The following is a 27,221-nucleotide window of genomic DNA, read 5'->3' on the forward strand; positions in this document are numbered from 1 at the left end:
AGATTAGTGATGAAAATAGACTATCATTAAAGTCATAATAATTATAGCGAATTCTCCTTTCATATGCCCCACATTCACGCACACTCCATGATCGATATGAAATTCCAAAGAACTAGCCTGTCAGCAGATGGATCAGTCTCGATTTTTTCATCACGAACTCATGCACATCGACTCTTCCTTCAGCTTTTTGCTTTTTTTTTTTAAGAGATAAAATATATGAATCGGTTACAAGGATAAATCACCATTAAAACTATAACAATTTTAATAGAATCACTGTTCTTATATAATTCATATTTAAACACATTCTATAAATGATGTGGGATTTTCAAGACTAATTTACTGGCAAATAAGCATACTTCAATTTTTTTTGTCATATACTCACGCACCCTTGCACATTAAATTAAATTTTAATTATGCAAACTTTAGATAATTTTATTTTTAAGAAAAATAATTAAATATTAATTCATTAATAAATTATTTTTACAGTCATATTTCCTATTTCGGCCTTTTTTTTTTTTAATTTTTATTAATTGAGTCTCGATTGAGTGTGTGGCGTGGGATTCGAACTCGAATGAAGCTTTGACTTTGAGGCTATCACTACCATTTTGGTGGCCCGTACAGAAAATTATGCGATTGAATTTCGGGAAAGGAATAAATAGAGAAAGAAATAGTAATGAGTTATAATTATTATAAATTTGACTTTGTCTTTATATAAAAATAACTTTAATAATTTTAAATTAAATATTTATATTAAAATTTATATATTTATTATTTTAAATACTTATTTTAATTAATTTTATATAAATTTTAATATAATTAATTTAGAATGGCTACAAATGTATGATGTTTATATTCATTAAATTCAAATATGAGAAAAAAAAGAAAGAAAATTCAAATTAAAAAAGAAAGACTACCAATTGCCAATCATATATTTCTTTTCTTGGAAAGGAATTGGAAGATATTTATTCGTATTCAAGGAAGGCAATAAACCATTTTTTCCTTTAAGAAATGCCATTTGGCAGGCCTGTTTCTCCTCCCTAATCTTGTTCCTTTCATTCCCTCTCTCTTTCTTAACGCAAGAAAACCATAGTTCCTTCCATTTTCTCAAGAAACAAACAACAACCCACCAAAACCCATTATCTAGAAATCCCATTGACATAGTTCTATTTCTCTCATTCATCATAATTACGAAATCCTTTCTCTCTCTGCCGCTCCACCTTTTTTCAAAGTTCAAAACAAAATATACTGGAACTTGACCATGCACATCCGTCTTCTCATATCCGTTCTCAAATAGAATATAAAAATCACCGCCTAGTTCTACCATTGTTTTGGGGTTAATTATGGGAACAACAACATCGTCAATGGCGGCGAAATTCGCCTTCTTCCCACCTAACCCACCGTCTTATAACATAGTAGTTGATGAAGAAACTGGGAAACTGAGAATCTCAGATGTCCAACAGAAAGACGACGTGGACGTGTTGAAGCTTTCCACAAAGAAAGGGAATGAGATTGTTGCCATATACGTGAAGAACCCATTAGCTTCATTGACTGTCCTATACTCTCATGGCAACGCTGCTGATCTTGGCCAGATGTATCATATCTTCACTGAGCTTAGCCAACACCTTAATGTTAATCTTATGGGGTCAGTTCTTTCATATTCTATTGTTTATTAATGAAAAAATATCCTGGATTTTATTTTTTAGAAATTAATGCCTTTTTTTTTTTTTTCCTTTTACAGGTACGATTATTCTGGGTATGGACAGTCTTCTGGAAAGGTATATTCTTTTCTTTTCCCTTTCTTTTTTCTGACCTCAAAATGCTCGAACTAAATTTCGATGGAGTGATCAAATTGAGTTGACAAGTTGTTGTTTCTTATTAATTAACTTGACTTACGTAGGACAAATCTATGATTATTCAAGCACATATGGTAGTAGTAGTACACAGTCAAAGGAGAGTAGGACTTAATTTTGACTTCTCATGATAAAAATTTTAGGCCTGTTTGTTAGTAATTTGATGTCAAATCAATCACATTTTCCATGTTTCCCTGTTTTCATGGCTCAAGCACATTTGGCAGATTGGCCTGAGAGTTGATGGGGTGGTAGGGGGGACGGCTTAATTGCTTAAAGAAGCTCATATTTTATTTCTTTTCGCATTATAAATTTCAAAACATATTTTAAGAAAAAAAAGTTATATCTTGAATTCTAGTCAAGAAAGATCAAAGTATAGGTCATCGGGGCCAGCTCAGGCAATGTATCAAAACAAGAAGTGGCAATTTAGAGATGAACTAAAGCTCATTACTAGAAAACACTCTGATACCTGTTTGCCATGTTCTTGGCACAATATGTGTTTTATTCTGTGAATTGTATGATAAATAGAAAGACTGCTGATTTTGTGTGATGCACTGACACCCAATTAGCCAAGTGAACAAGATACATATGCTGATATAGATGCTGCATATATATGCCTGGAAGAGACTTATGGAGTGAAGGAGGAAGATATTATATTGTATGGTCAATCAGTAGGGAGTGGACCTACTCTTGAATTGGCTACTCGTTTGCCTCAATTAAGAGCTGTGATTCTTCACAGTCCTATCCTCTCAGGCCTTCGTGTCATGTATCCTGTCAAGAAAACATTCTGGTTCGACATTTACAAGGTTTGTCACCTGGATGGTCAATTAGATAAGTCTAATTGTCTTATTTTCTAAGATTTCATCCATCTATTGAGTGTTAACTTTTCCTTTTTGTCATATCATTACAGAATATTGATAAGATTCCGCTAGTTAATTGCCCAGTTCTGGTAATTCATGTGAGTGCCACTTTCCTTTTCTAGTTCTGTGCAATTGTGGTTTGATAACAGCCATTGGTTGTTATGAGAATAAAATTGCCCTGCTGGTTATTGCAGGGAACAGAAGATGAAGTCGTTGACTTTTCCCATGGTAAGCAGTTGTGGGAGCTCTGCAAAGAGAAGTATGAACCCTTGTGGCTTAAAGGAGGAAGCCACTGCAACTTGGAACTCTACCCAGAGTACTTACGGCATCTTAGGAAGTTCATATCTGCCATTGAGAAGCTGCCTCCGCATCTTAGAAATGGACCTGGACAAAGCACAGATCAGCCTGATCAGCCTTCGAACACCCCAGATTCCAATAAGGAAAAATCAAGGCCAAGCACAGATCATAGAGATAAGGCTAGGCCTAGTACTGGGCAGAAAGAAAAATCCAGGCTAAGCACAGACAGCAGAGAGAAAGGAAGAGCAAGCACTGACAGGAGAGAGAAGTCGAGAAAGAGCATTGATCGCACAGCAAAAGCAAGGAACAGCACTGATCAGCCAGAGAAAGCAAGAAACAGCCTCGACCGGTCAGTGTATACAATTAAGAACTTTTCTTCTTCCTTTGTTTAATTTCCCATTGTTGGTTTTCTATTGGTCATTTGAACATGTGAGCTAATTGTTGGCATTAACTGGCTTGTTATGGCAGGTTGGGAGACATGGTTAGATCTGTGGGATTGTGCAATGTCGATTGTTTGAAACAGACAGCTTCTGAGGCCTGATATAGGAAAGTTAGTGCTTGAAAGTGGGATGTAATATCCTTTCCTAGATTCTCTGTTTGGTTTATTGGTTGGGTTCTTGTGGAGGTGCTGCTCTTTTCTATTTGCAATACACAAAAGCAAATAATTTAACTAGCTAGGTTCGTTTTTGCATCCCTCAAAATTCTGATCTGCCAATGACCATAAATCTTTTTTCTTGCGTCTCAATTTTCCCTTCTTTATTACTTGATCATCTAGCAGAGTGCTTATATCTGCCATGAAGAGAGGCTACAGATTCATTCAGGGACAAAATAGCTTGCCTGTGCTCTGTCGGTACATGGCAAGGAAGCTTGCGCTTATTCTCCAAGCCACTGCCCTCCAGATTTTGCATCCCTTTGTGAAACCCATATTTATTTTGAGTCAAGAATTGTGTAATGCGAGCATCACAAATCTCCACAGATAAATTCATCCATGAGCTGAAGTTGTAAAAATTACAGTTACCAATGAAAAAGAGCAGTCAATCTCAAGATTGGCTATTTCTTTTAACTCTGCCTGCACAAAAAGGTCGGCCTAGTATTTTAACTAAACAGCGCCGTCAACCAAATTTATTGAACATTTCGTTGATCAGTTTAACGTCAAACTCTGGGATTTATACCTGGGCTTCAGTAGAATGAAACACACAAGATTGGTCTTTCCCACCCCTTTCCTATGTCAGTAGACAGATGAACTGAAAATGGATCCTATATCAACATTACCATGGATTCCAACCCAAAAAAGAAGCGAAAAAAAATTTCCCATGACAATGGAAAGGCTAATTTAATCTATTTTTTTTATATTTATAATTAAGTGATATTCCAATTTTGATTATTTTATCCCTCTCACCAATTTGAAATCACGCCCACAACTGTTTATTCAGGATTCAATGAAGACCCGAACTGGAGAATTTTCTGATTGACCCACAACTATTTATTAATTCTATCATTATGGATAATATTACATAAAAAATTCATTTATGTTTTATTTAAAATATTAGAAATTTTTTTAGATGTGATTATTATAATTTTGATCTCATATAAAGATGGGTTTAATTATTTATTAAATTAAGTATTTATATATTTATATGTAAATTCATTTGTTTATTATAAATATTTTAATTAATTTTATATTATCTATAAATATTTAATTTAATAATAATAAAATTTGTTTTCACTGGGTTTCACTATGTAGTAAATGGAAAACGGAGGATACGGTTGATGCTGGGATGGCAGCATCTAGGCCTCATAATTCCAAACAAAAACGTCCAAAAACAATACCTCTTTGTCATCTGTCTAGAACCCTCTTCTCTTCCCCTTAAACCCCTCGAGGGTTTTTAGTTTTCTTTGCAATCTGGATAGCGGTTGATTGATCGCCCAAAATATCTCTTGTAGCAACTGACTGCTACTCCCTTTTATCTGTCTAGGGCTCGATGGCTCCAGTTCTGAGCAGAAGCTTAGGTGCTTCTGCTTCTTTGGTCTCCCCTCCCTTTTCCACACCCTTCTCACGTAAACACCTTAACCTGAAGTCCTTTTGTCTAAGAAGTCCCTTTTTGCCACAGAATAACGGTCTTAAAAGGGGGTTTTCCTGTACTGGCCTAAGTTGGAAACTTGAGAAACGAAATAATCGAATTGCTGTCAGGTGCGAGGCGGCCGTCGCTGAGAAAGAGGCCGCTGATTCTTCTGGCGAGAAATTCGAGTATCAAGCTGAGGTGGGTCTCTTTTATATTTTCGGATTTTGGGGAGTTTTGAGCTTTTAGCGATTTGGGTTTGGGTTCTGCGTCTTTAGTTTAATTCTGTTTGGCTTCACTTTGACCCACTAGACGAAATTTATAGTCGGTCCTCAAATAGCTGGCTTTGGTACTTTTTCTTTGTGCTTGGAACACTTTTGAATAAATAGTTTGATTGGTCTGTCACGGATACGAAAATTTTTAGATAGAAGAAATACCAGTCTTTCTTTTCTGTCATCGATACAAATGGATGCCATTTGTATAGAATTTTGATTGTTAGATTGGTTTTTCATTTTACATGAGCAAAAGACGGAGGCTTTGTGGATTTTTTGTGCTTGTTATATGATTGAACTTTTTTATGTTAATTTTCTACTGGGAGTCGAATATTTGTTCCAAGCACTGCTGATTGAGAAGGTTAATCATTTCAGGTTAGTCGCCTATTGGATTTGATAGTTCACAGTCTTTACAGCCACAAGGAAGTATTCCTTAGAGAGCTTGTGAGGTGAGCATGTTCCCTGATTGCTAAAAGCTTGAAGCATAGTAATGTATGTAATTGCTCTAAGAGAATTTCAAACTTTTACATAAAAAAACATGAAACGAGTGATCTGTCAGGAAAGGTTACCATGCCTTTTCTCTTTACTTCAAGAAATGTATTATTTCCTTATCCTTCTCTATTCTCTTTCATTTGCTAGTATGCATAAGCCAGCAAGTGGCAGTATATTTTCTTAATCTATTGGTTGACTTTGTTCTTTTTCTTTTTGCTCCAGCAATGCAAGCGATGCTTTAGATAAGTTGAGGTTTTTAAGTGTGACTGAGCCATCTTTGCTTGGAGATGCTGGTGACTTGGAGATTCGCATAAAACCTGATCCAGACAATGGGACCGTCACCATAACGTATATTGCCATTTCTTCTTTAACAATTTTTGCTTCAAAGAAAAAAAAATTCCCAAGTTGATTGGAGCATTCTTCTTTATTCTTCTTAACTTGCAGAGACACAGGCATTGGAATGACAAAAGAAGAGCTCATTGACTGTCTTGGAACCATTGCTCAGAGTGGCACTTCAAAATTCCTTAAGGCTCTTAAGGTGTCTGTTTATCCTCAAGACATAGACATTGAACTCCAGAACTTAGCAATTCATAGAATATGTGCCTATAATAAGTTCTCCCTTGTCATGTACAGGAAAATAAGGATCTTGGGGCAGACAATGGTTTGATTGGTCAATTTGGTGTTGGGTTCTATTCTGCTTTTCTTGTGGCTGAGAAGGTATGATACGATTTCTACAATGTTTTTGACATGCTGCAATGTATTGCTTAATTATTGAAATTTTTTTTGCAGAAAACAGATAGTTTTTCGTGGTAATTTACTGATGAAGGCTGTTTTTATATATTATGTGCAATCAGGTTGTAGTGGCTACGAAGAGCCCAATGTCAGATAGGCAATATGTTTGGGAAGCAGTAGCTGACAGTAGCTCTTACTTGATTAAGGAAGAAAGTGATCCTGACAAGCTCCTACGTCGCGGAACACAAATTACACTTTATTTAAGGGTACTCAAGCTCTTTGGTTGTTATGCATAAATTTAAATGCAAAAAATATGTTCAGCATAATTTTGGAAGGAAATATTTTTGTTATTCACAGACAGACAACAACAATGGTTTCTCTTCTTCTTGTTTTCTCCTTTTTTTTTTTCCTTGGGTTTCATATTTTGCTTAATCTACCTTTCCCATAGCATGAATAAACAGTCTCATTATTGGATGTTGCTTTTTGTATACTAAAATGAGTCTAATAAATCATGGGTTTATTGCAGGAGGACGATAAATATGAATTCTCAGATCCAGTCAAAATTCAGGGTTTGGTGAAGAACTACTCACAATTTGTTTCTTTCCCCATCTATACATGGCAAGAGAAATCAAGGACTGTTGAGGTGAGAACATTGACATTAAATGTCATCTCTCTTTACCTTTAAAGGTTATTGGAGGGACTGCATATAACATATATGGTAGATGGTAGCTTTCACTTGAATCTACATTGTGCTCTCAGTATTTTTTTTAAGGGGGGTGGTGGCAGTGGTAAAACTTTTCAAGTATTACTCTTAGGCCTTCCTCTTAAATCTTTGTATGAATTGTTTTCTTCATTTCATGAGTTAATACTTAGGGTGATGATTTTAGTTTACTTTTTTTTCCCCTTTTCCTTATTTACTTTATTTGTATAGTAAAGCCAGCACTGAATTAAACTGTCTTTGCTAAATCAAAATTTTGGTAGGTGGAAGAGGAGGAAGAACCAAGAGAAGGAGAAGAAGCAAAACCAGAGGTAAATTAGCATAGCTGTTCTGATTATGCTTGTGGCTTATCTTTCTGGCTGACTGTGGCATTAAGTCGGTTTATGTACCTGTTGCCAGGATGAGAAGAAGAAAACAAAGAAAACTAAAACTGAGAAGTATTGGGATTGGGAGTTGGCCAATGAAACAAAGCCAATATGGGTGAGTACATGCATCGACAATTTATTTTTTGCTGATTCGTAGCTATGCATGAGCGTCTATGTGCAAGAGAGAGAGAGAGAGAGAGAGAGAGAGAGAGAGAGAGAGAGAGAGAACTAGTTCACAATTAGATGCCCTTTTCTTTGCTTTTGTATTTCTTATGGATGCCTTGCATATGTTTTTATGCAATCATATATTTTATTTTGTTTTGTTTTTGTTTGGTATCTTGCAGATGCGAAGTCCAAAGGAAGTTGAAAAGGATGAGTACCATGAGTTTTACAAGAAAACATTTAATGAATTCTTGGACCCACTTGCATGCACGCATTTCACTACAGAGGTACCAAAATGTTTTTGGTTGTCTTAGTTGACTACATATTAGGTTGGGTATGAGCTGTACTTTGAAAAATTTTGCAGGGAGAGGTGGAGTTTAGGAGTGTTCTATACATACCTGGAATGGGACCTCTTAACAATGAGGAGGTTGTGAATCCAAAAACAAAGAATATACGCTTGTATGTGAAGCGGGTATTTATCTCTGATGATTTTGATGGAGAGCTGGTAAGTGTTGCTATGACTTGATAGCTTGAAATCCCGAGTATTGCTCTGTATTGTGTATGGCTTTTCTTTCCCATGGCCATGTAGTACTATGTTCTTGACTAACCACTGTAAACAGAAGTTTAATTGGGGAAAATCTGTATATATGCTTTTATTTGTGGTCTGGATGTTTGGCACTAATTATGTATATTTTTCTGCTAATAGAAAATCACATTATTGGAGATATAAATGAACATGATGTTGTTATAAGCTAAATTAAATTCAATGTTTTAGTTTGTCTGCTAGTAAGTTATGTGAAATATTTATGTTTGTATTTATAGGAATGTGAGGTTAGAATTTCCTCAGAGCAATAAGCTGAATGTGATTTTCTGGCAGTTTCCACGATATCTGAGCTTTGTGAAGGGTGTGGTTGACTCTGATGATCTTCCTCTTAATGTCTCTCGAGAAATTCTTCAAGAGAGTCGAATTGTAAGAATTATGAGAAAGAGACTTGTCAGGAAAACATTTGACATGATTCAAGAGCTCTCAGAAAGTGAAAATAAGGAGGTTGGTCGCAATTAATCCATGTGTACTTTGCTTTCTTGTTTGATCTGAGTTAAGCCAAGAATCTCAGGATACTTTTAACTTTATTTCAGGATTACAAGAAATTCTGGGAGAATTTTGGCAGGTTTCTCAAATTAGGATGTATTGAAGACACTGGTAATCACAAGCGCATAACTCCTTTGCTGCGGTTCTACACCTCCAAAAGTGAGGATGAACTCACAACCTTAGATGAGTATGTTGAGAACATGGGGGAACACCAGAAGGCTATCTATTACCTGGCAACAGACAGCTTGAAAAGTGCTAAGAGTGCCCCATTCTTGGAGAAGTTGGTTCAGAAAGGAATTGAGGTATGTGTGTTGTGTAGATTTTGGCAATACTTTTACTTGAATAGTTTTCAATAGAGTGCATACATGTTCATCTGCAAGGCAGTAACATAAAATGTTTTCTTATTTGAGCTGAAGTAAGCAAAGGAGGTTAAATATGACACAACCACTCACGCATGTGTACAGGGAATAAATGTGTCAAAGCAGGGATGAAATAGATTTATGTTAAAGTAGATTAAACCTCTTTGTTGACTATTTTTTTGAATAAATCTTTGTTGACTAATTGATGAAACTAATATTCATTTATGTTAGTGAAACTGATACTTGCAGTTTCTATTTTCTGTTTTCTGTTTTCCTTCCCCTTTTGCCTAGTTGTTATTTGGGGTTGAAGTAGTAATGATACTTTGCTTCGTCATACCTTCTCTATTACTATTCCCATAATCCCATTATAAACTTGGCTGTCTTAGGCTACCTGTTTAGGCAGACATAACTGCACTTTTTACCTTTTCCTTTCCTGGATTCTGATGTGGTTGATAACTTTAATTGTTTTAGGTTCTTTACTTAATTGAGCCTATTGATGAAGTTGCCATCCAGAACCTGCAGACCTACAAAGAAAAGAAATTTGTTGATATCAGCAAGGAAGATCTAGAACTTGGTTAGAACTTACAACTCCTGCTGTATTTTTGATAGCCCAAGTTCGTACCTCCTCTAATTGATCTTATCTCCCTGGGATGTGCATCTTTGCTAATGATTTGGGGTTTAATATCAGGTGATGAGGATGACGTCAAAGAAAGGGAAACTAAACAGGAATTCAATCTCCTTTGTGATTGGATCAAGCAACAGCTTGGTGACAAGGTTGCCAAAGTCCAAGTTTCAAAGCGTCTAAGCTCATCTCCCTGTGTGCTTGTTTCTGGCAAGTTTGGTTGGTCAGCCAATATGGAAAGGTGGGGATGGTTTAACCGTTTAAGATCCCCAACCCTCCTCTAGATTTAGAATAAAATCCCAAACACATGTTTGTTGATTTTATTTTGACTTTTTACCTTTCGGTAGGTTGATGAAAGCACAAGCTCTTGGAGACACTTCCAGCTTGGAGTTCATGAGAGGAAGGAGAATATTGGAGATTAATCCAGATCACCCCATCATTAAAGACTTAAATGTAAGCCATTCTACTCGATGGTTGTTGATATTACCGAAGCCATGCTATTTTGCGTTAGTTCTTTATAGCAGAGTTGTATCCCTTCTAAATAATTCATGAATGGAGTAGAGCAGTATAAAAAGTAGTGATGTTGAAGTGTAATTAGAAATGGTTGAGTTTAGCCGTAAATAATGGAATACTGTAATAATGGTATAGTTTGTGAATGCAGACTGTGGCAAACTTCATACCGGATGAAAGAAACTGTGGTGTATCATTCAATGGGATGTTAAGATAGAAGCTGAATTGCTTGTTTCTAGATGGGGTTTTCTATTTTATTTATTTATTTATAATGATGTTTTTACTTCACAGGCTGCATGCAAGAATGTGCCTGATAGCAGTGATGCCAAGAGAGCTGTTGATCTCCTATACGACACAGCATTGATCTCCAGTGGATTTTCGGTGAGGATGAATGAGGGTCCTTCCCTCTTCCCCTATGTTAGTTTTAATGATTCTGCATAGTTTTCGCATTACTCATATTTTTCCCCTGATATATGGCAGCCTGACAGCCCAGCTGAGTTGGGTAACAAGATATATGAGATGATGGCTATGGCACTTGGCGGTAGATGGGGCAGATCTGAAGATGACGAGGCAGATAATGCTGCAGAATCTGTTGCCAATGCGGATAAAGCTACAGAGCCAGAAGTAGTTGAACCATCAGAAGTGAGGGCAGAGAATGATCCTTGGAACGATTAAGTGTTTACATGTTAGAAATTTTTGGGTATTATTTCATGAACCTCAGGGGAAATATGCATTCAAGAGCGAAGATCTCTGTGGAAGAGAGTAAAGAGCACTGGTAAAATTTGTGGTGGGAAAAGAATAGTCTCTTTCTGCTGATGATTTATAGTTGAAGAGATGAAGTGTTGTATGTTTGTCAATGTCATGAGGTGAAAACAATGGCAGAAACTGCACTCTTTCCTTGCTCTTCCTATAAAGAGTTTGAACCATTGCCAAACTTGCTTGTTGCTACCAAGCCGAGTGTAAATCTCAATAATTTTTTTTTAAATGTATTTTCCTCAGTTGCCTTTTTTTTTTTTTCTTGGTTATGGTCGATGGTCCAATCTCTCTCCTAAAAAAAATATTATCAAATACATATTGATGCTTTCTAAATATGACTCAAAACAGCCTTTGTGTATAGGAGGTGTTTGATTTTAGGGTTTTTTTTTTTTTTTTAAAAAAAAACGAAAAAAACCGAAACCGATTAATTAATTCAAATTCGGTTCGGTTTTAAATTCGGTTCGGTTTTTATTTTTTAATTTTTTTTATTTTGTTTTTTTCGGTTTTTAAAAAAAAAAAAAAAAAAAAAAAAAAAAAAAAAAAAATAAATATATAATATAATAAAAAAAAAAAAAAAAAAAAAAAAAAAAAAAAAAAAATGAAAAAAATCAAAGGAAAACGAAAAAAAACTATTTTTTTTTTTTTTTTTTTTTTTTTTTTTTTTTTTTTTTTTTTTTTTTTTTTTTTATTTTAAAAAAAAAAAAAAAAAAAAATAAAATATTGATTTTTTTGAAATCGATCGAACCGAAATTTATATAATCGATTTTCGATTTTTTTTTTTTTTTTCATATTTCGTTCGATTTTTTTTTTTTTTTTTTTTTTTTTTTTTTTTTTTTTTTCGTTCGGTTTCGGTTCAACGAAAACGATCGTTTGCACACCCCTATTTGATTTAGTCGTTAAATAATGCAGGTGACGGTTAGCAGGGTATTTATCAGTTGTAAATTATATAAATTTAAATTATAAAACTGTTTGTGAAAATAATTTAACTTTTTTATTGTTTGACAAAAATAATCTTTACTCATACATGGATTGAAACTCGCAATTCCTCATCCTTATGTACACTCTGCGTTAACATTGTAACATTACTTGCGCCAACACATTCACATTATAAAATTTAAGAGCAAGCAGTGCTGGATGAAGCGTCAATAGTGCACATGGAATAAAAAAAAAAAAAACAAATTTCATATATATATATATATATATATTTTGGTAATGGTTATTATTTATGTGTTGTTTAAGTTAATTTTTCATATATTTTAATTTATTATTTTTTGGAATGAGTTTAAGAGTACATCTCCAAACATAATTTATTTATTTTAAAAATAAAATAAATACTATGATATAATAAATTAATAATTATATATTTTATTTTAATAATAAAATAAATATTATAATATAATAAATTTATAATTATATAATTATTTTAATAATAAAAATAATTAAACATAATTTTATTAAATACTAAATATAAATTAGTTATCAATTAAATCAAATAATAAATTACAAAAAACTTCTTTACTACCTTTTATTGCATAACTCTTTTACCAAATAATAAAAACGTTCGGAGCACCGCTTTATATAAAATATATAAATAAAATATAAAAATTTCATAAAATTTTAATTTTTTAAATAAAATAAATACTTTAATTTAATATTTTTTATGAATTAATTGTTTTATTTACATAAATGTTTTGAAATAGATTATATAAATTTTATAAAATAATTTATTTTATTTTAAACAAAACAAATATAGAATTTATGAATTAAAAAAAATTTATATAAAAAAATTAAGGAGGCATTTGATACAAAATTAATTTTTATTCTTATTAATATTATTTATATAATTAAAGAGATTAAATTTATTTTTCACTTTTTTAATAGTAATGTTTTTTTAGGGTTAAATGTTAGTATGGGATCAGGTTAATAATGTTCACAATACGAAGAAAATAGTGATCGGGTCATCCGAATCCATCGACCCACCCATAGATCTTTTGATAGCTGTTATTAACACTGGGCTTAAAACGGGTCGGATCCGAAACACATGAATGATTGGATAGATCCAAAGAAGACTTGATATATCAGGTTATAGGTTTTAAGGAGGGTTTTAAGGCGGCTACTTTAGCCACTGGCAGGTCCCCTTTCCTATCTGTTTTCGAGATTTCTCATTCCCACATTGAATCTGTCACTGTTATCAATCTCTTCATATTTCTCTCTAGTTCTCATCTCCTCGCATCTCGCTTGAAATTTGGTTCCTGTAACACTTATTTCTTCTTTTTCTTTTCTGTTAAATTTACAGTCTTGTTCCGTCTCTGATCAATCGAAAACATGTGGAGAAGCTTTGCCAAGCGAGCTTCTTCCTCTAAGAAGCTCAAATTTTCCTCAAATGATACAAAATTCTATCAAGATTCAGTTTTTGTCGAGAACATCAGGTGTCCAGAGGCCCAAACATGCCTAACTTCTCCTTACTCGTTTATGGGTTTTCGCAGAATCGATATTTTACCATCTCAAAGCGATGGATTGAGAAAACCCAATTTCACTAATTTAACAAATCCTTTTGGTCTTTCTGCTTTCTCCAAAAGTTATGCAACTGCAGTTGCACGGGCAATTGTTTCAACAGATGAATCAGACTTTTCTGGGTCCGATGAACTCCAAGAATATGTCGAGGAAATCGACAAACACCACCAGAAAATGGAGGCACAATTAAGGCCCCAGCAAAAGAAAACAATAGCAGGTATGGGTATAGGGAAGTACAATATACTTAAAAGGAGGCAAATAAAAATGGAGACAGAGGCCTGGGAGGAGGCAGCTAAAGAGTATCAGGAATTGTTAATGGACATGTGTGAGCATAAGCTAGCACCCAATTTGCCCTATGTAAAGTCTTTGTTTCTGGGTTGGTTTGAGCCTTTGAGAGATGCAATTGCCGCAGAGCAGGAATTGTGCAAGCAGAAGAGCGGTAAGTTATCTCTTGGTCATGGACAGTATTTTGAAGCATTGCCAGCGGATATGATGGCGGTTATTACTATGCATAAGATGATGGGATTGTTAATGACTAGTAACGGAGGGAATGGGAGCATTAGGGTGGTTCAAGCTGCCTGTGCAGTAGGTGAAGCAATTGAGCATGAGGTGAGTGGACTTAGCAGTTTAGTTCTATCATTGATTATTTCATTTTTCATATTTGAAATTGTTTTCTTTAATTATATAAAAACAAAGTTCAATTATTGTGATGCAATTGTGATTACAGTGCGGTTCAGTTTTTTTTGTGTAAAATATTTTTTGCATTTTCCAGTAATTAGAGTGCATAAGAAAATTGGTTATTGAAAAATGTTATCTTGATCAAAGGGAAGGAAAATGAATTCTTGTTTTCAAGATAGGAGTGAATTTTTGTGGACTTTTATGAACTCATAAAACGGAAGAAACTCATATGAAAGCACATATTTATTAGTCTAGTGAGTAGTGACCACCACTTATCCTCTCTAGCAATACTGGCCATCAGTGGCTGCTGCTTTGTCACTAACGACAGTCAACTTTTTTTTTTTTTTTTTTCATATTCGACTCTTAAGTGTGTGTGTGTGTGTATTTATAATTTCATTGTAGCAGCTAAACAATATAATAAGTCATTTTCTCAAATATTTTTTCTCATAAAATGTTTTCCATTTTTACGAAACAAATGGATGTTTGGCTATCTTTCTCCAACATGTTGTGAAATATAATTGATTACAAATGCAATGCTCATTACATTAGTAGTCAAGTTTCATTACACAGACAAAATGATATATTGATGAAATAAAATGTTAGTACATTTTAATAAGGTTTGAATAGTAAAATTGCAGATTCAAAAAATTTTTTTGGTCTTTTTTAGTCATTTGGCTTCTTAATAAATGATGCCTTAATGGGCAATTTCCTGAGGCTGTGCTTTATCTTTTGTCATTCACATAGCAATTCAAACTTGATAGTACTGAGAAGAACATTTGTGGCCCTGTTGTTTTTATATTTAGAGGTTAACATAATCATCCTCTTTGTGGATCAGGCTAGGATACACAGGTTATTGGAGAGGACAAAGAAAAAGAAGAGCACAAAAGAGAAGGTACCTGACGGTGAATCAGATCCTGTGATCACTGAAGAAGAGAAACTTGCTAAAGAACAGGAGAAACTGAGGAAAAAAGTCACTAAACTGATGAAAAAGCAAAAGGTTCAGCAACTAAGGGGATTAGTGAAGGACCATGATGATTCACTGCCATGGGGTCAAGAAGCACATGTTAAGGTTTGTGATATCCGCATTTGTATGTGTAGAAGTTGCACTTTTCTTTAAATTTATTCTGATTCTTCTACATCCCAGGTTGGCTGCCGCTTGATTCAATTGTTAATTGAAACAGCCTATATACAACCTCCAATTGATCAATTAGGAGATGGTCTACCTGATATTCGCCCTGCATTTATGCATACACTTAAAAATGTCGTAAAAGACACACAGTGAGAAGATTCATTCTCTTTTTAATTTAATGACTCTCTCATTTATGCCATTATGTCTAAATTTTTGTATTTTGGATAGGAAAACCAGCAGGAGATACGGTGTTATTGAGTGTGATCCACTTGTTCGTAGAGGGCTTGAGAAATCTGTAAGTAGCACATATTGTCATGAATATATTCATATCATTGCAGGCTTGGTTTCGCCATTGTTCTACGCACTTTAAAGCTGTATCTATCCCTATGGTATAAGGATGACAATAATTGTGGTTTGTTCATGTAGGCTAGGCACATGGTCATTCCTTACATGCCAATGTTGGTGCCTCCTTTAAACTGGACAGGGTAATGGCTTTAAGCTTTGATCTTTCATGAGTTTGTACATTCCTATATTTCTTTGAAGTTCATGGTTAAGAATAGTTTAGTTGAACAACTTGGTCTTCAATTGTTCTTGGTACCAATTTTATGATGTAGTTATAGTTGCTGGGTTACAGTAACCATATTGTTCAAATCTTATTTGAGACAGCTAGAAAATATTAATCTCCATAATGTAGTGATTTTTAAATTTTTGCCAATTTTTTAGGTATGACAAGGGCGCATACTTATTTTTGCCATCTTATTTTATGCGAACCCATGGAGCAAAACAACAACGTGAAGCAGTTAAAAGGACTCCAAGGAAACAATTAGAGGCTGTTTTTGAGGTTTGAGAGCAATATTTTTTTGCTTCTCTATGTTATACATTCACAGTTAAATAATTTTATTGCAGAATGGTGATGACTTGTGATAAGATTTATACTTGATCCTGCACTTTCTCCATGTGCTGTTTTGATTCCAATAATTATGCGACTTCTTTTTTTTTTTTTTCCTGAATCAGGCCCTGGATACGCTAGGAAATACCAAATGGAGGGTAAATAAGAAGGTTCTTGCAGTAGTTGACAGAATATGGGCTAATGGAGGTGCTCTTGCTGGTTTAGTTGAGCGTGAAGATGTGAGTTGCATTTATATAAGCTGAATTATTTTTCTTCAAATCTGGTTTGAATTCCTTCTTTGGTAAAGAAAGCAACTCCACAGTCTCTTGTATAAGTGTTTAATTCAGCATTCTTTTGTGCTTGTTATTACTAATTTCCTACATTTTTCTATCTATTATTGTCTTACCGAAACTCCATTTTTTCCTTATCATTTCTATATCTTACAGGTTCCTCTGCCTGAGGAACCAGATACAGAAGATGAAACTCAAATTCGAAAATGGAAGTGGAAAGTGAGAAATGTAAAAAAGGAAAATAGTGAGAGACATTCACAGCGGTGTGATATAGAACTTAAACTTGCTGTAAGAAACTCCTGTTTTGGTGGGATATGCTCAGTGTATTATATTGCTTGCTTTTGTGGATGGCATGATGACCTTTTATTAACTGGTGCAGGTTGCTCGGAAGATGAAGGATGAGGAAGGCTTCTACTACCCTCATAACCTTGATTTTCGTGGTCGTGCTTACCCCATGCATCCGTATTTGAATCATCTTGGCTCTGATCTTTGTCGGGGCATTCTGGAGTTTGCAGAGAGGCGACCTCTTGGGAAGTCTGGCTTACGCTGGCTGAAGATACATTTGGCAAATGTATATGCTGGTGGGGTAGACAAGTTATCCCATGAGGGGAGGATGGCATTTACTGAGAATCATCTGGATGATATTTTTGATTCTGCGGACCGACCTCTTGAAGGAAGGCGCTGGTGGTTGGACGCAGAGGATCCTTTTCAATGCTTGGCAACATGTATTAATCTCTCAGAAGCATTGAGAAGCTCCTCTCCAGAGACCACTATTTCACATATGCCAGTCCATCAGGTTCATTTTCTCTGCATAGTTATTATTTCAAGTCCTTGGCCCAAAATAAAGTCTATGCCTACATATGATCATTTGTGATGGAATTTTTTAGGAAACAGCAATAACATTTTCTAAATATACCGTTGTTAATGTTCTTTGATTGTGTTCTCACATTGAACAAGTTATACTTTATCTTTTCTTGTTTCTTTTTCAAGGATGGTTCCTGTAATGGTTTGCAACATTATGCTGCCCTTGGAAGGGACAAGGTAAGAAAACCCTGTTTGCAATGAAGTAAAGAAGCATAATTTGGGATTTTAAAAGGAGAATTTATAACTAAGTATTCGTTTTTTTGAGTTGGAAACTTTGCAGTGTGTTCCATAACATTATGAAGATTTGTTATATTAGTTCTGTTTCCCAGAGTTGTGTAATTTTTAATATATGTTAACAAAATTTCATTTTTATCAGTTGGGTGCAGCTGCGGTTAATCTTGTTGGGGGAGAGAAACCTGCAGATGTGTACTCAGGAATTGCTGCCAGGTGGGTGCCACTGTGTGCGTGTCTACACCTGTTGAAATTATGAGAATGCAAAGATGGGTAGGGGGCGAACTGCAATATTTTGAGCAAAATGATGATTAATATCATTTACATTTTGCAAAAGCAGATGCCACGTGAAATTTGTTTTGTATGATTTAATTTTTGGATATACACACATTAACAATAAGTAAAAGCATTTATATGTATAAAAGAAAATAGGGCAAACAAATGGCAATTTATTGGAGTCTAAATACACTCTTCTATAATATTGTGCAGTTCTTTTTTCTGATTCTGGAGAAAGTGCCGACGACTTATGTTGAATAGCCTTATAATAGTCTGAAGGTGCTTTTTTGTTAAATCATCCAAGTCAATTGTTATCTTGATGCAGAGTTCTTGATATAATGAGGAGGGATGCTGAAAAAGATCCAGCAACTGATCCAAATGCATTGCATGCTAAGCTTTTAATCAATCAGGTTTCTTCCTTTCTTACGCTCGACAACATTATTAAATGGTGCATGAGATTATTCTAGAAAATTCTTGTCACTTGAATTACTAAAATTAGGAATGATTCTTTTATTTTTGATGATTGAGCCAAAAGTATGATCTTGTGCTTTTGAATGACTTATATAGTACATTGCTAATAATTTCCTTCACAATTTGGAAACTTTAGGTGGATAGGAAATTGGTGAAGCAGACAGTGATGACATCTGTGTATGGTGTCACTTATATTGGTGCCCGTGACCAAATCAAAAGGAGGCTAAAAGAACGTGGTACCATTGCAGATGATTCAGCTTTGTATCCTGCTTCTTGCTATGCTGCAAAAGTAAGCAAACTAAGCTGAAGTTGGGTTCGTATCTGAGTGGGCCTATAACAAAAAGATTGTTTATTAATTATTTGCTGCATTGGCAGACCACCTTGATGGCTTTGGAAGAGATGTTTGAAGGTGCTAGAAGTATCATGGCCTGGCTTGGTGAATGTGCAAAGGTGTGTTTCTTTTTCTATCACAGTAAATTTACTTAGCCAAATGGATTCATGGGTTATGATCAAATCTTTCTGAGCAAACCTATGTGGTTGCAGCTGTTAATTTCTTGTACTTCTAACATTTGTACATAATATTTTTTTGGTCCTGTCATTTGATGAGTCCCATGGAGGGGCAGACTCGATTAAAATCCCAGTCACTGGTGATTCTTTGATGTTTTCTTTTTCTAGACCTTGATGATTGATATTCTAATATGATAATTCTATTCAAGGATTTGAACAAGGACAAATTCTTTCTCATGATCATTTGATGTCATTCTTGATTCTTGAATACTTTGATTAAATTATATTATTATTGGACTCTCTTTTTGTTCTCTATTGTTTTGTCAACCATCTTTGAGGACAATGTCAGGTTCTGATACTAGTTTGCATATGTTAATGTGTTGAATCCCATTTTGTATGTTGATGCTGCCCGCGCACCCCACCTCCACCCCCCCCCCCTCCACCCCCAACCCCACACACACACAACCACCACCACCACCACGACCAAAAAAAAAAAAAAAAACAACAACTCTCCCTCTCTCTTGTTGGGTGCAGTAATGGGCATGGTCTTCTTAGTTGTTTCAATTATGAGGTTCTGTTGTAACTTCAATTTTGTCATAGGAACTGTTTAACATTTTTGAGGATCTTGTTAACCTATTTGGGGTTCTCATTGTGTAAGTGTCAAGTCATAATGTGGTTCATGAGTGTAAGCATATTCATTTAGTAACTCCGCTAAACTAAACCATGCTCCCACAACATGAATTATTTTTTTTCCCTTTCCACCCTACTTGTATTATAAAGTCAACTCATCATTCATGGTCTACCTCTTATCTTGTAGTTGCCTGGTATCCAGTATCTTTATGATGCTGGTCTGGGATCATTATAATATCTTATTTGGTGCCTTTACAAACGTATAAATGTATTGTAGGGATTTTGTGATATTTGATAGTTGCTGCATTACTGCTTGTGGGCTTTGGCTCTAATTGTAAAGGGGCAGTATGGATCATTGATTGGAGAAATCCTAGTTTCTGTTCTTATGAATTGTGAAATAGAAAATGGAGAAAGAAAAAGATTTTATCACATTCTTATGTTACTTGCCTCATCATATTTCAGGTGTATCTTCAGCACTTGAATTCTGAAAATTTGAATATTGGGATAAATCAACATCTTATATTCTTTGCTCCATGGCCTTTTTTTAAGAACTATTCTGCAGTGGCTGACAACTGGAACATAAACAGGTAATAGCTTCAGAGAATCAACCTGTGAGATGGACCACTCCTCTTGGACTTCCTGTTGTACAACCGTATAGACAGTTGGGAAGGCATCTTGTGAGTAATTAGAAATTTATAAAATTTTGAGAAATTGGCCAATATCTATATTCAATTGCGGAATCTGATAAAGTGCCAACTCTTTTTAAGTGTCTCTAAGATGTTTTGTTGAATTATTTGCAGATTAAAACGTCCCTGCAGATGTTGGCATTGCAAAGAGAAACAGACAAGGTGGTTGTCATGAACTTTTCACTTTTTATATTTTTGAAACTATTACCTTAATATTGCGATAACTGTAGCATATATGATTTGCCTGGTTACTGAAGGATCTTTCTTTCCCCTTTTGTTTGTATGTATTGTCTTCTCTTCAAATAAGTCTTGAACAGAAAACCAAGAAATGAAAATGCATGTTTAAGCGACAGAAGAGCTTCAAGTTGGTTCTGATTATATTTTTGTGATTGTTTAGGTGATGGTTAAGCGGCAAAGAACCGCTTTCCCCCCAAACTTTGTTCACTCCCTTGATGGCTCTCACATGATGATGACTGCTGTTGCCTGCAAACGGGCAGGTTTAAATTTTGCAGGTTTGTGCTGGGCTAGTGGCTTTCCTTCTCTCTCTCTCTCTCTCTCTCTCTGACCCTCTGCAATATGTGCATGTCTGGAATCTTATTATTTTATCTCAATATCCAACTTCAGGGGTCCACGATTCATACTGGACGCATGCATGTGATGTTGACGAAATGAATAGGATACTTCGAGAAAAGTTTGTTGAACTCTACGAGGCACCAATATTAGAGAATGTAAAGTTTCTCTGTCTATAGAATATCTTAAAACTGCTTCTCAAGATTTCTTTCATATTGTCATTGTTATGGGAAAATGGAACAGAGCTTGTGCTTTCCCAGTCCATCCTGACACCTCATGCAATTTTTTTTCTATCTGTAGCTCTATATGCTTTCTTTGAAAATAAGCAGGAAACATAACGTGGGATGGTCATTTTTTTAAGTCAGCTAGACTGTTTAGATTTCAAACACAATCCTTGTGCTCCCTCCGTTCTAACAGATCATTTTCCTTGGCAGAAAGCAAGTATTTCAGTTGGTTATATTATTTTGCTTATTTGTCTGTATTTTATGTGTATTGGTGGGAGAGGAGTGCTATGTTTTTTTAAGGACTGATACTTTCGTCTGCACTCTGCAGTTTGTTATGGGATTAGCATCATCTTATTGGTTTCTCTATGGTGTTCTACTTTCTGGGAATTTAATTTAATGGGATACCTTAGTGGAGATTCAACTGTCTTAGAAGTTTGCTATGTTAATTTTGACTTTACCTTTTGTTTATTTCTTATTGAGAGGATCCTGACTTTATTTGTCTTGCTTGTAGTATTATTCTCTTTTCACTGTTTATAAGGAAAAAGAGAAAGATTATGTAAGCATTTATTTTATCATGATGTCAACATGAAGCATACCATATAATCATGTATTACCTTGAACCTGTTCTTAGATCTTCTACGTGCTTAAGGGTAGTAACTTCTTCCATTATAAAAAGCTTGAGAATTTAGCCCCTTGAGAAAGCATGAAATTGGAGGCAGGAAAACATAAATGATTATCAATTTCATTCTTTAATTTGTGGTCCTAGCACTGCTGCTAAATACCTGCAAGGCTGTATTAAAAGCTTCTTCTTCTTTTTTTTTTTTTTTTTTATGATCATTGTTAGAAATATAAAGTGCCTTGATTCTGAAAAATTAATTTTTTGGCATGTTGCATTGAACTATTAAATTCATTTGTATTGATTTTGTGCTTGTAGTTGTTGGAGGGCTTTCAAACGTCATTCCCTAAGTTGAAATTTCCTCCCTTACCAGAGCGAGGAGACTTTGATCTCAGAGATGTCCTGGAATCTCCCTATTTCTTCAACTAGTCTGAACAATATAGTAAATCTTGACAGATCTGAAATTGCGCTTGATACCTCTTTCATTCAGTTGCGAGGTGGTGACAGTTTTTTCACTCATTGCCGTGCACATTTGTGAAAGTCACAGATACCCAACTACTCATTTGAGGAAGAAACGGCCAAGATTAAAAGATCTGAGGTATGCGTGTCCAACAAGTACTTTGTACATATGTCAAAAGAAAAAAAGAAAAAATTTTGATATAACTATTTGCTGGAGATGCCCCCTTTACAATCCTGGCCCTGCTCCTTCAAATTTGTCCGTCTTTTTTGTCTACCTTAGTCGAAGTGAACGAGGATATGGTATGAAAGAATAGCTCCAATTATTACCAAATAAGTTGTTTCATTCTAAGCTGGCCTTGCACAAAAGTGAATCAAAGCGTCGGCATCGTAGGGATGGGATATTTATTATTGAAGTGATTCCAATTAATCACAAAAGGATAAGAGATTTTCTGGCATTACTGTGCTCGCCTTCTGAGATGCTGACATTGACATTAGGCTTCTGAAAATGAAGTGGGTTCAAGGGAAAGGTAACATGGGAATTATACATGTGTTTTTTGTAGTATTTTGCTGGATCTGCATTAATTATTTTACAAGATTTGTGGTTGTATCTTTTCTTGAGATTGTTCGTCTCTTGCCATAATTGTCTATTTATGAGAAAATAAATGATAAAGGCTCCATTTTTTTAGCCACAGGATGAACCGAGTGAAAAAGCAATCTCGAAAGAAATGATTGCATATAAAACATCCTGAAGCTGATGAAATATGAATTAGGGTGATGCATTACAATCGATAAAAAGATCAAACCAAAATACAGCAATGCTTATGGACAGTCATTACATAACATTATATACTTGCACATCAACTTGTTAAGCCAGCCTTTATTGGGGAACTTATTTTCTCTGCTAAGCATCGCTTATTTGCTTTGCACATCAGAATCTTAGTAAACAAACAAAATCACTCGCGTGGAGAGGGATTCTTTCTGAAGAGGGCATAAGCATCACTGTAAATAGCCACTGAGCTCGAAAACAGAGCAAGAAAAATCATGAACACAGACACGATCTTATCCATCTTGGATGCTACCAAATGGGGATCCCTGAAAAACCATAAATTTGAACCATCTAGTGAATAAGTGATTAATGACGTACTGAGAGAAGTAGTAAGTTTTTGGGTTATTTGAAATTCTGGCTCAAGAGTAAAACTACCCACCTCAGGGCAATGGCAGCTGGGAAGATAAATCCAATGCACACAGCAGAAGTTGCTCCAGTGAACTGGAAAGCAACCCAAATGCTGGGTACAAAATTTGCACCCAAGAAGATGAAAGAAATGAGTGCTATGCTGAGCAGTGTGAACCTACAGTTATCTGAAACCAAAGGCCTGGCTGAAGGAAAAAGAAGACCATCGATATTTTGGCGCAATGGATAAAAGACCACAGGGAAAACAAGCATGAGGTGGAGAGCATAGCTGATGCGAACAACATCGTTAAGCACATAGCTGTAAGGGACACCAAGGTTGGTGTCAAAGTTGGCCAAAACATCATTAAGAGTTGAGTTGCCAAATAGAAGGAACCCAAAGAAGCTTGTCATTATATAGACAGTAGAGCATAAAGCAAGTGAAGTCCGCACAACTGGCCGTATCATAGAAGAGTCTTCCAGCTCATTGTCAATTGTATGAACTGCAGAAAATGCAACTTCTCATTGTGCTTAAGTTTATTGGACAAGTAACAGAACATTAAAATGGCCAAATTCATCCACAGCCATGGAGAGGATACGATGATAAGACCACTTACCATTGAAATGACAGATAAATGCTGTCACAATAACGGGGACAACGGTGAAGAGATTCCAGAATGATGTGTTATCAGTAACATTAGGGAGCAACCTAGGCATGGCAACACTTCCATTAATCAATTTGAACACTGTAATTCCAGCGGTAATAATGAGAAAAACCACTGCAAGTGCAATTGCCAATGCGGATGTGTATCTCAATGAATCTGTGAGCATCAGAAAGTACCAGTCATCTACAACATAGAGGTCTGCACTGTAGATTTAACAGAAAAGATTGATTCCTATTAAACAGAATTCCTTGATGGCCATTGATGATGATAATAATAATTAAAGCACGTGTCTTGATGAATGAACTCTGACAAACATATGCCACATGATAAATAACATTGGGGGAAAGCACTAGGCAATTGGAAAAAATAGTCTACTCAGATCTGTAATGTCTAGCCGCAACCTTGATACGCATCACACCATCACCCCAGAAGATCATCCGAATTACAATAGGAACTTAATGTATATGAACATGATATCTGATATTGTGGGAAAAGAATAAATCTATTTTCCTTGAATATCATGTTAATCAGAAAGTAACTAACCTCCAGGTGGTTGTGTGAAAGTATCTGGAAGGGGGTCATTTTGAAAGTCGGTCTTAAGGACTGGTATAAAATCAGAATGAGTCATGACTTGATACTAACCTATCCGCTTGAAGCATGCCAATGGAGCAAACACAGCAAGGGTCATAAAAAGAATAACACAGATACGGCCATTCCACCAATGGATTCCAAACCATTCTTCCAATACACCAGCGTGGTGAACTCCACTTGAAGTTGTCCCAGACAATACATCACCTTGTCAAAGGAATCAATAAGAATTTTCAAACGTCAGGGATGGGCAAGAGTTCGGGAAAATCATTGTTAGACAGAAGAGAAGCAATAAACTTCATTGGCATAGTCTCCCCGACATATCATATCCTGGTAAAATTCCAGTTGATCAAGTTAAGGAATAGCTTATAATTTAACATCTAAAAGATTGGAGAAAAAAAGGTGGTCTGGGGTCTTGTATCCATCTAATCTTATGAAAATCTGTATAATCAGGTAATTAAGTTTAGCACCAGACTCTCAGTTCTTCATAGAAGAGCAACACATAATGTGTTAAGTTCACAAGCAGACCGACTCCTTAATATCACTGATTTTTTACTCAGTAGCTAGGCTAAATGTACAGAGAAGCCACTTCTACTTTAGGTTGCTCTGCTTTCAAGCACAAAAACTACATATAAGTGCAGCACCTAATTCACATGATAATCTCAAACCTTAGCAGCAGTGATCAAATTCATATAAATACACATCAACAAAGTAACAACCAATTCATGTTAATTATCTGGAAACTGCTAAAGCAATTGCAAAACCATGTCTAACAAAAGAATGAACAGAATTTATATATGAACTAGGTGAATGAACGCACCAATTATAATCATGTAGACTATGAGGATCCCAACATTGTTAAGAAGCACAAAAATCTGAAGCAACCTCCTCCCACCATTCCCAAATGCACTTCCCATCACCCCACCATAGGAGTCCAGCTTCCCGGCCTTGCTATACCTCAACAAAATCTCTACAGAGCGCTCTGTGAGGACTGCAACAAACACTATCATACCAATCCCAATGCCAAGTCCCAGAACCTTCATGGTGGCAGGCAATGCCATGATACCAGCACCAATAATAGTCGTTGAAAGATTAAACACTGCACCAACAAAAGAAGCTTCATTTAATTCTTTGATTTCTTGCCTGTCTTCTCTTCTTTTGGGAAGTAATGGTGATTCCTGGTTGATGGCTTCCTGGGTTGGTCGGGTTTTCCTGATCTTTTTCTTGTCAATCTTCATAGTTGCTATTTGCATAAATGAGGTACTTATCACTAATGACTAAGCGATAATGCATTGCTAGCGTTCTTATCATCAGAGTCAGGCACCAGCTCTTTAGTCTCTTAAAGGACAAAGCTGTCTTGTCAGTACTTACTTTCCCTTCTTAAAAGAATGTTCTTCTGTCATGATGATCAGTATCTACAGTTAAATTACGTGTACATGAGTCAATACCCTTTCTTATTTATTTTGGATTTTTTTATCTGTTGATTCAGTCTGGTAGACTTATCTTAATGTATTTTGTGTAATGATAATAATTGATATACCTTCAAGAATCATGGGAAAATATGTGGCAGCAAAGCAAACCCCACTGTCAAAGTTAGGGATTATTATCAATTAGAGTATCACTCAATTTTAATTTTTTTTTTTAAATCATTCAACTTCAATTCAATTCATGTATCATATATCAATGTAATAAGATATTGCAGTTTTTCAAATTAATAAGGGTTAATTTTTACTCACATTTTAAGTGTTTTTTTAATAGCATCACTGAATTTCAAATATCTCAATTAACTTAAAATATAAAAATAAAAAAAAAAACTATTTAAAATCTTCATTAAATAACTAATATAATAACATTAAACCTAAAAATATCTTTTATTAATTTAAAATTTCATATTTTAAATATTCATCATCTAATAAAATAATAATATAGAAAATACAATTATTTCAAGTTATTCCTTTAAATTATAAATAAATAATATTACATTAAATACACTCAAATTTAATGGTAAAAATTTAAATTTAAAATTTTTAAAATAAATCTTAAAATGTATTTAAAATATAAAAAATAATTAAAAATTAATAATTACATATTTCTTAAATTTCTAGGGTATTACATAATGTAGATAGTGTAAATATATTGTTGTTAGTGTAAATATTTGAAATTTTTAAATTTTTATTAGAAAATATGAAATTAGAAGAGATGTGAGGAGAAGATATATATCTGTATGTATGTGTGTGTGTGGTAACCTTTAATCCGTAACAAAAGTTTTAGATTTACTTAAATTGAAGTTATAAAAGTTTTGAGTTAAAAAAAAAAAAATTAAAGCCTAATGATGATATTGAAAAAAAATATAAAATTAAGTGATTAAGAGTGAAAATTAGTTAAATTAATGTGTGAAAACCTGTAATATTAGTCACAAATAATTTTAATATACTCAAATTGAAGTTAAATAATTTTTTAAAAAAATTAAAAAAATTTGAGTAACTTTAACGATAGCTCTCCAAATTCAATGGAGTTAGAATGGAGTGGCTGCAACCAGGTGTTCAAGAATTTATCTTTAGGCCCATTTAAGACCAAGTTGAGTCTATTGAATTGGTTTCCATATCCCAAATCATGGTTTCAGA

At 34.7% G+C, this 27,221-nt stretch overlaps 4 protein-coding genes across 7 annotated transcripts; 3 read left to right on the forward strand and 1 right to left on the reverse strand.

Moving 5' to 3' along the window:
• Positions 1–989: 989 nt before the first annotated feature.
• Positions 990–4,067, forward strand: LOC110647643 (uncharacterized). 2 transcript variants are annotated; one of them, XR_009145712.1, is made up of 7 exons: positions 990–1,642; positions 1,739–1,775; positions 2,417–2,653; positions 2,758–2,805; positions 2,902–3,353; positions 3,473–3,682; positions 3,783–4,067. XR_009145712.1 is itself a non-coding variant. In XM_021801580.2 (6 exons), the coding sequence occupies exons 1-6, from the start codon at positions 1,341–1,343 to the stop codon at positions 3,543–3,545; spliced, it is 1,149 nt and encodes a 382-aa protein (XP_021657272.2). In that variant the 5' UTR covers positions 990–1,340; the 3' UTR covers positions 3,546–3,749. The 2 variants fall into 2 exon arrangements, 1 of the variants encoding a protein (XP_021657272.2); XM_021801580.2 differs by lacking the exon at positions 3,783–4,067 and having other exon boundaries at positions 3,473–3,749.
• A 751-nt stretch (positions 4,068–4,818) lies between these two features.
• LOC110647644 (heat shock protein 90-5, chloroplastic) lies at positions 4,819–11,371 on the forward strand. The gene is made up of 18 exons (XM_021801582.2): positions 4,819–5,265; positions 5,712–5,785; positions 6,051–6,176; positions 6,273–6,366; positions 6,462–6,545; positions 6,683–6,826; positions 7,087–7,203; positions 7,542–7,589; positions 7,678–7,758; positions 7,988–8,092; positions 8,170–8,310; positions 8,683–8,853; positions 8,943–9,197; positions 9,726–9,828; positions 9,943–10,117; positions 10,224–10,329; positions 10,678–10,767; positions 10,867–11,371. The coding sequence occupies exons 1-18, from the start codon at positions 4,987–4,989 to the stop codon at positions 11,059–11,061; spliced, it is 2,388 nt and encodes a 795-aa protein (XP_021657274.2). The 5' UTR covers positions 4,819–4,986; the 3' UTR covers positions 11,062–11,371.
• A 1,864-nt stretch (positions 11,372–13,235) lies between these two features.
• LOC110647638 (DNA-directed RNA polymerase 1B, mitochondrial) lies at positions 13,236–22,861 on the forward strand. Of its 3 annotated transcripts, XM_021801572.2 has the most exons (19): positions 13,238–14,265; positions 15,170–15,403; positions 15,479–15,612; positions 15,692–15,758; positions 15,890–15,948; positions 16,187–16,304; positions 16,478–16,591; positions 16,799–16,930; positions 17,022–17,438; positions 17,633–17,683; positions 17,883–17,953; positions 18,339–18,423; positions 18,621–18,773; positions 18,860–18,934; positions 20,209–20,298; positions 20,422–20,469; positions 20,705–20,819; positions 20,932–21,035; positions 22,036–22,861. In XM_021801572.2, the coding sequence occupies exons 1-19, from the start codon at positions 13,468–13,470 to the stop codon at positions 22,144–22,146; spliced, it is 2,976 nt and encodes a 991-aa protein (XP_021657264.2). In that variant the 5' UTR covers positions 13,238–13,467; the 3' UTR covers positions 22,147–22,861. The 3 variants fall into 3 exon arrangements, with proteins under 3 accessions (XP_057996188.1, XP_057996187.1, XP_021657264.2); XM_058140204.1 differs by lacking the exon at positions 16,799–16,930 and having other exon boundaries at positions 13,237–14,265; positions 22,036–22,794; XM_058140205.1 differs by lacking the exons at positions 20,422–20,469; positions 20,705–20,819; positions 20,932–21,035; positions 22,036–22,861 and having other exon boundaries at positions 13,236–14,265; positions 20,084–20,226.
• Positions 22,862–22,879: 18 nt separating this feature from the next.
• On the reverse strand, positions 22,880–25,940 carry LOC110647639 (amino acid transporter AVT6A). Its single transcript, XM_058140206.1, has 5 exons — positions 25,418–25,940; positions 24,652–24,804; positions 23,962–24,165; positions 23,382–23,847; positions 22,880–23,268 (listed from the first exon to the last, which is right to left on the reverse strand). Exons 1-5 carry the CDS (start codon positions 25,848–25,850, stop codon positions 23,130–23,132), a joined length of 1,395 nt encoding a protein of 464 aa, XP_057996189.1. The 5' UTR covers positions 25,851–25,940; the 3' UTR covers positions 22,880–23,129.
• Between the last annotated feature and the right edge of the window lie 1,281 nt (positions 25,941–27,221).

Source organism: Hevea brasiliensis, chromosome 17, assembly GCF_030052815.1.
Source record: "Hevea brasiliensis isolate MT/VB/25A 57/8 chromosome 17, ASM3005281v1, whole genome shotgun sequence".
Taxonomy (NCBI): Eukaryota; Viridiplantae; Streptophyta; class Magnoliopsida; order Malpighiales; family Euphorbiaceae; genus Hevea; species Hevea brasiliensis.

Excerpts from the sequence above, each read along its gene's own strand:
- LOC110647644 (XM_021801582.2), top strand. The coding sequence starts at position 4,987 with ATGGCTCCAGTTCTGAGCAGAAGCTTAGGTGCTTCTGCTTCTTTGGTC. Across the intron at positions 5,266-5,711 it reads AATTCGAGTATCAAGCTGAG|GTTAGTCGCCTATTGGATTT; the intron begins GTGGGTCTCTTT and ends TAATCATTTCAG. Across the intron at positions 7,759-7,987 it reads ATGAAACAAAGCCAATATGG|ATGCGAAGTCCAAAGGAAGT; the intron begins GTGAGTACATGC and ends GGTATCTTGCAG.
- LOC110647643 (XM_021801580.2), top strand. The coding sequence starts at position 1,341 with ATGGGAACAACAACATCGTCAATGGCGGCGAAATTCGCCTTCTTCCCA. Across the intron at positions 1,643-1,738 it reads CTTAATGTTAATCTTATGGG|GTACGATTATTCTGGGTATG; the intron begins GTCAGTTCTTTC and ends TTCCTTTTACAG. Across the intron at positions 2,806-2,901 it reads GCCCAGTTCTGGTAATTCAT|GGAACAGAAGATGAAGTCGT; the intron begins GTGAGTGCCACT and ends TGGTTATTGCAG.
- LOC110647638 (XM_021801572.2), top strand. The coding sequence starts at position 13,468 with ATGTGGAGAAGCTTTGCCAAGCGAGCTTCTTCCTCTAAGAAGCTCAAA. Across the intron at positions 20,470-20,704 it reads TGCAAAGAGAAACAGACAAG|GTGATGGTTAAGCGGCAAAG; the intron begins GTGGTTGTCATG and ends GTGATTGTTTAG. Across the intron at positions 20,820-20,931 it reads GGCAGGTTTAAATTTTGCAG|GGGTCCACGATTCATACTGG; the intron begins GTTTGTGCTGGG and ends ATCCAACTTCAG.
- LOC110647639 (XM_058140206.1), bottom strand. The coding sequence starts at position 25,850 with ATGCAAATAGCAACTATGAAGATTGACAAGAAAAAGATCAGGAAAACC. Across the intron at positions 23,848-23,961 it reads ATTTATCTGTCATTTCAATG|TTCATACAATTGACAATGAG; the intron begins GTAAGTGGTCTT and ends CATTTTCTGCAG. Across the intron at positions 23,269-23,381 it reads CCAGCTGCCATTGCCCTGAG|GGATCCCCATTTGGTAGCAT; the intron begins GTGGGTAGTTTT and ends ATGGTTTTTCAG.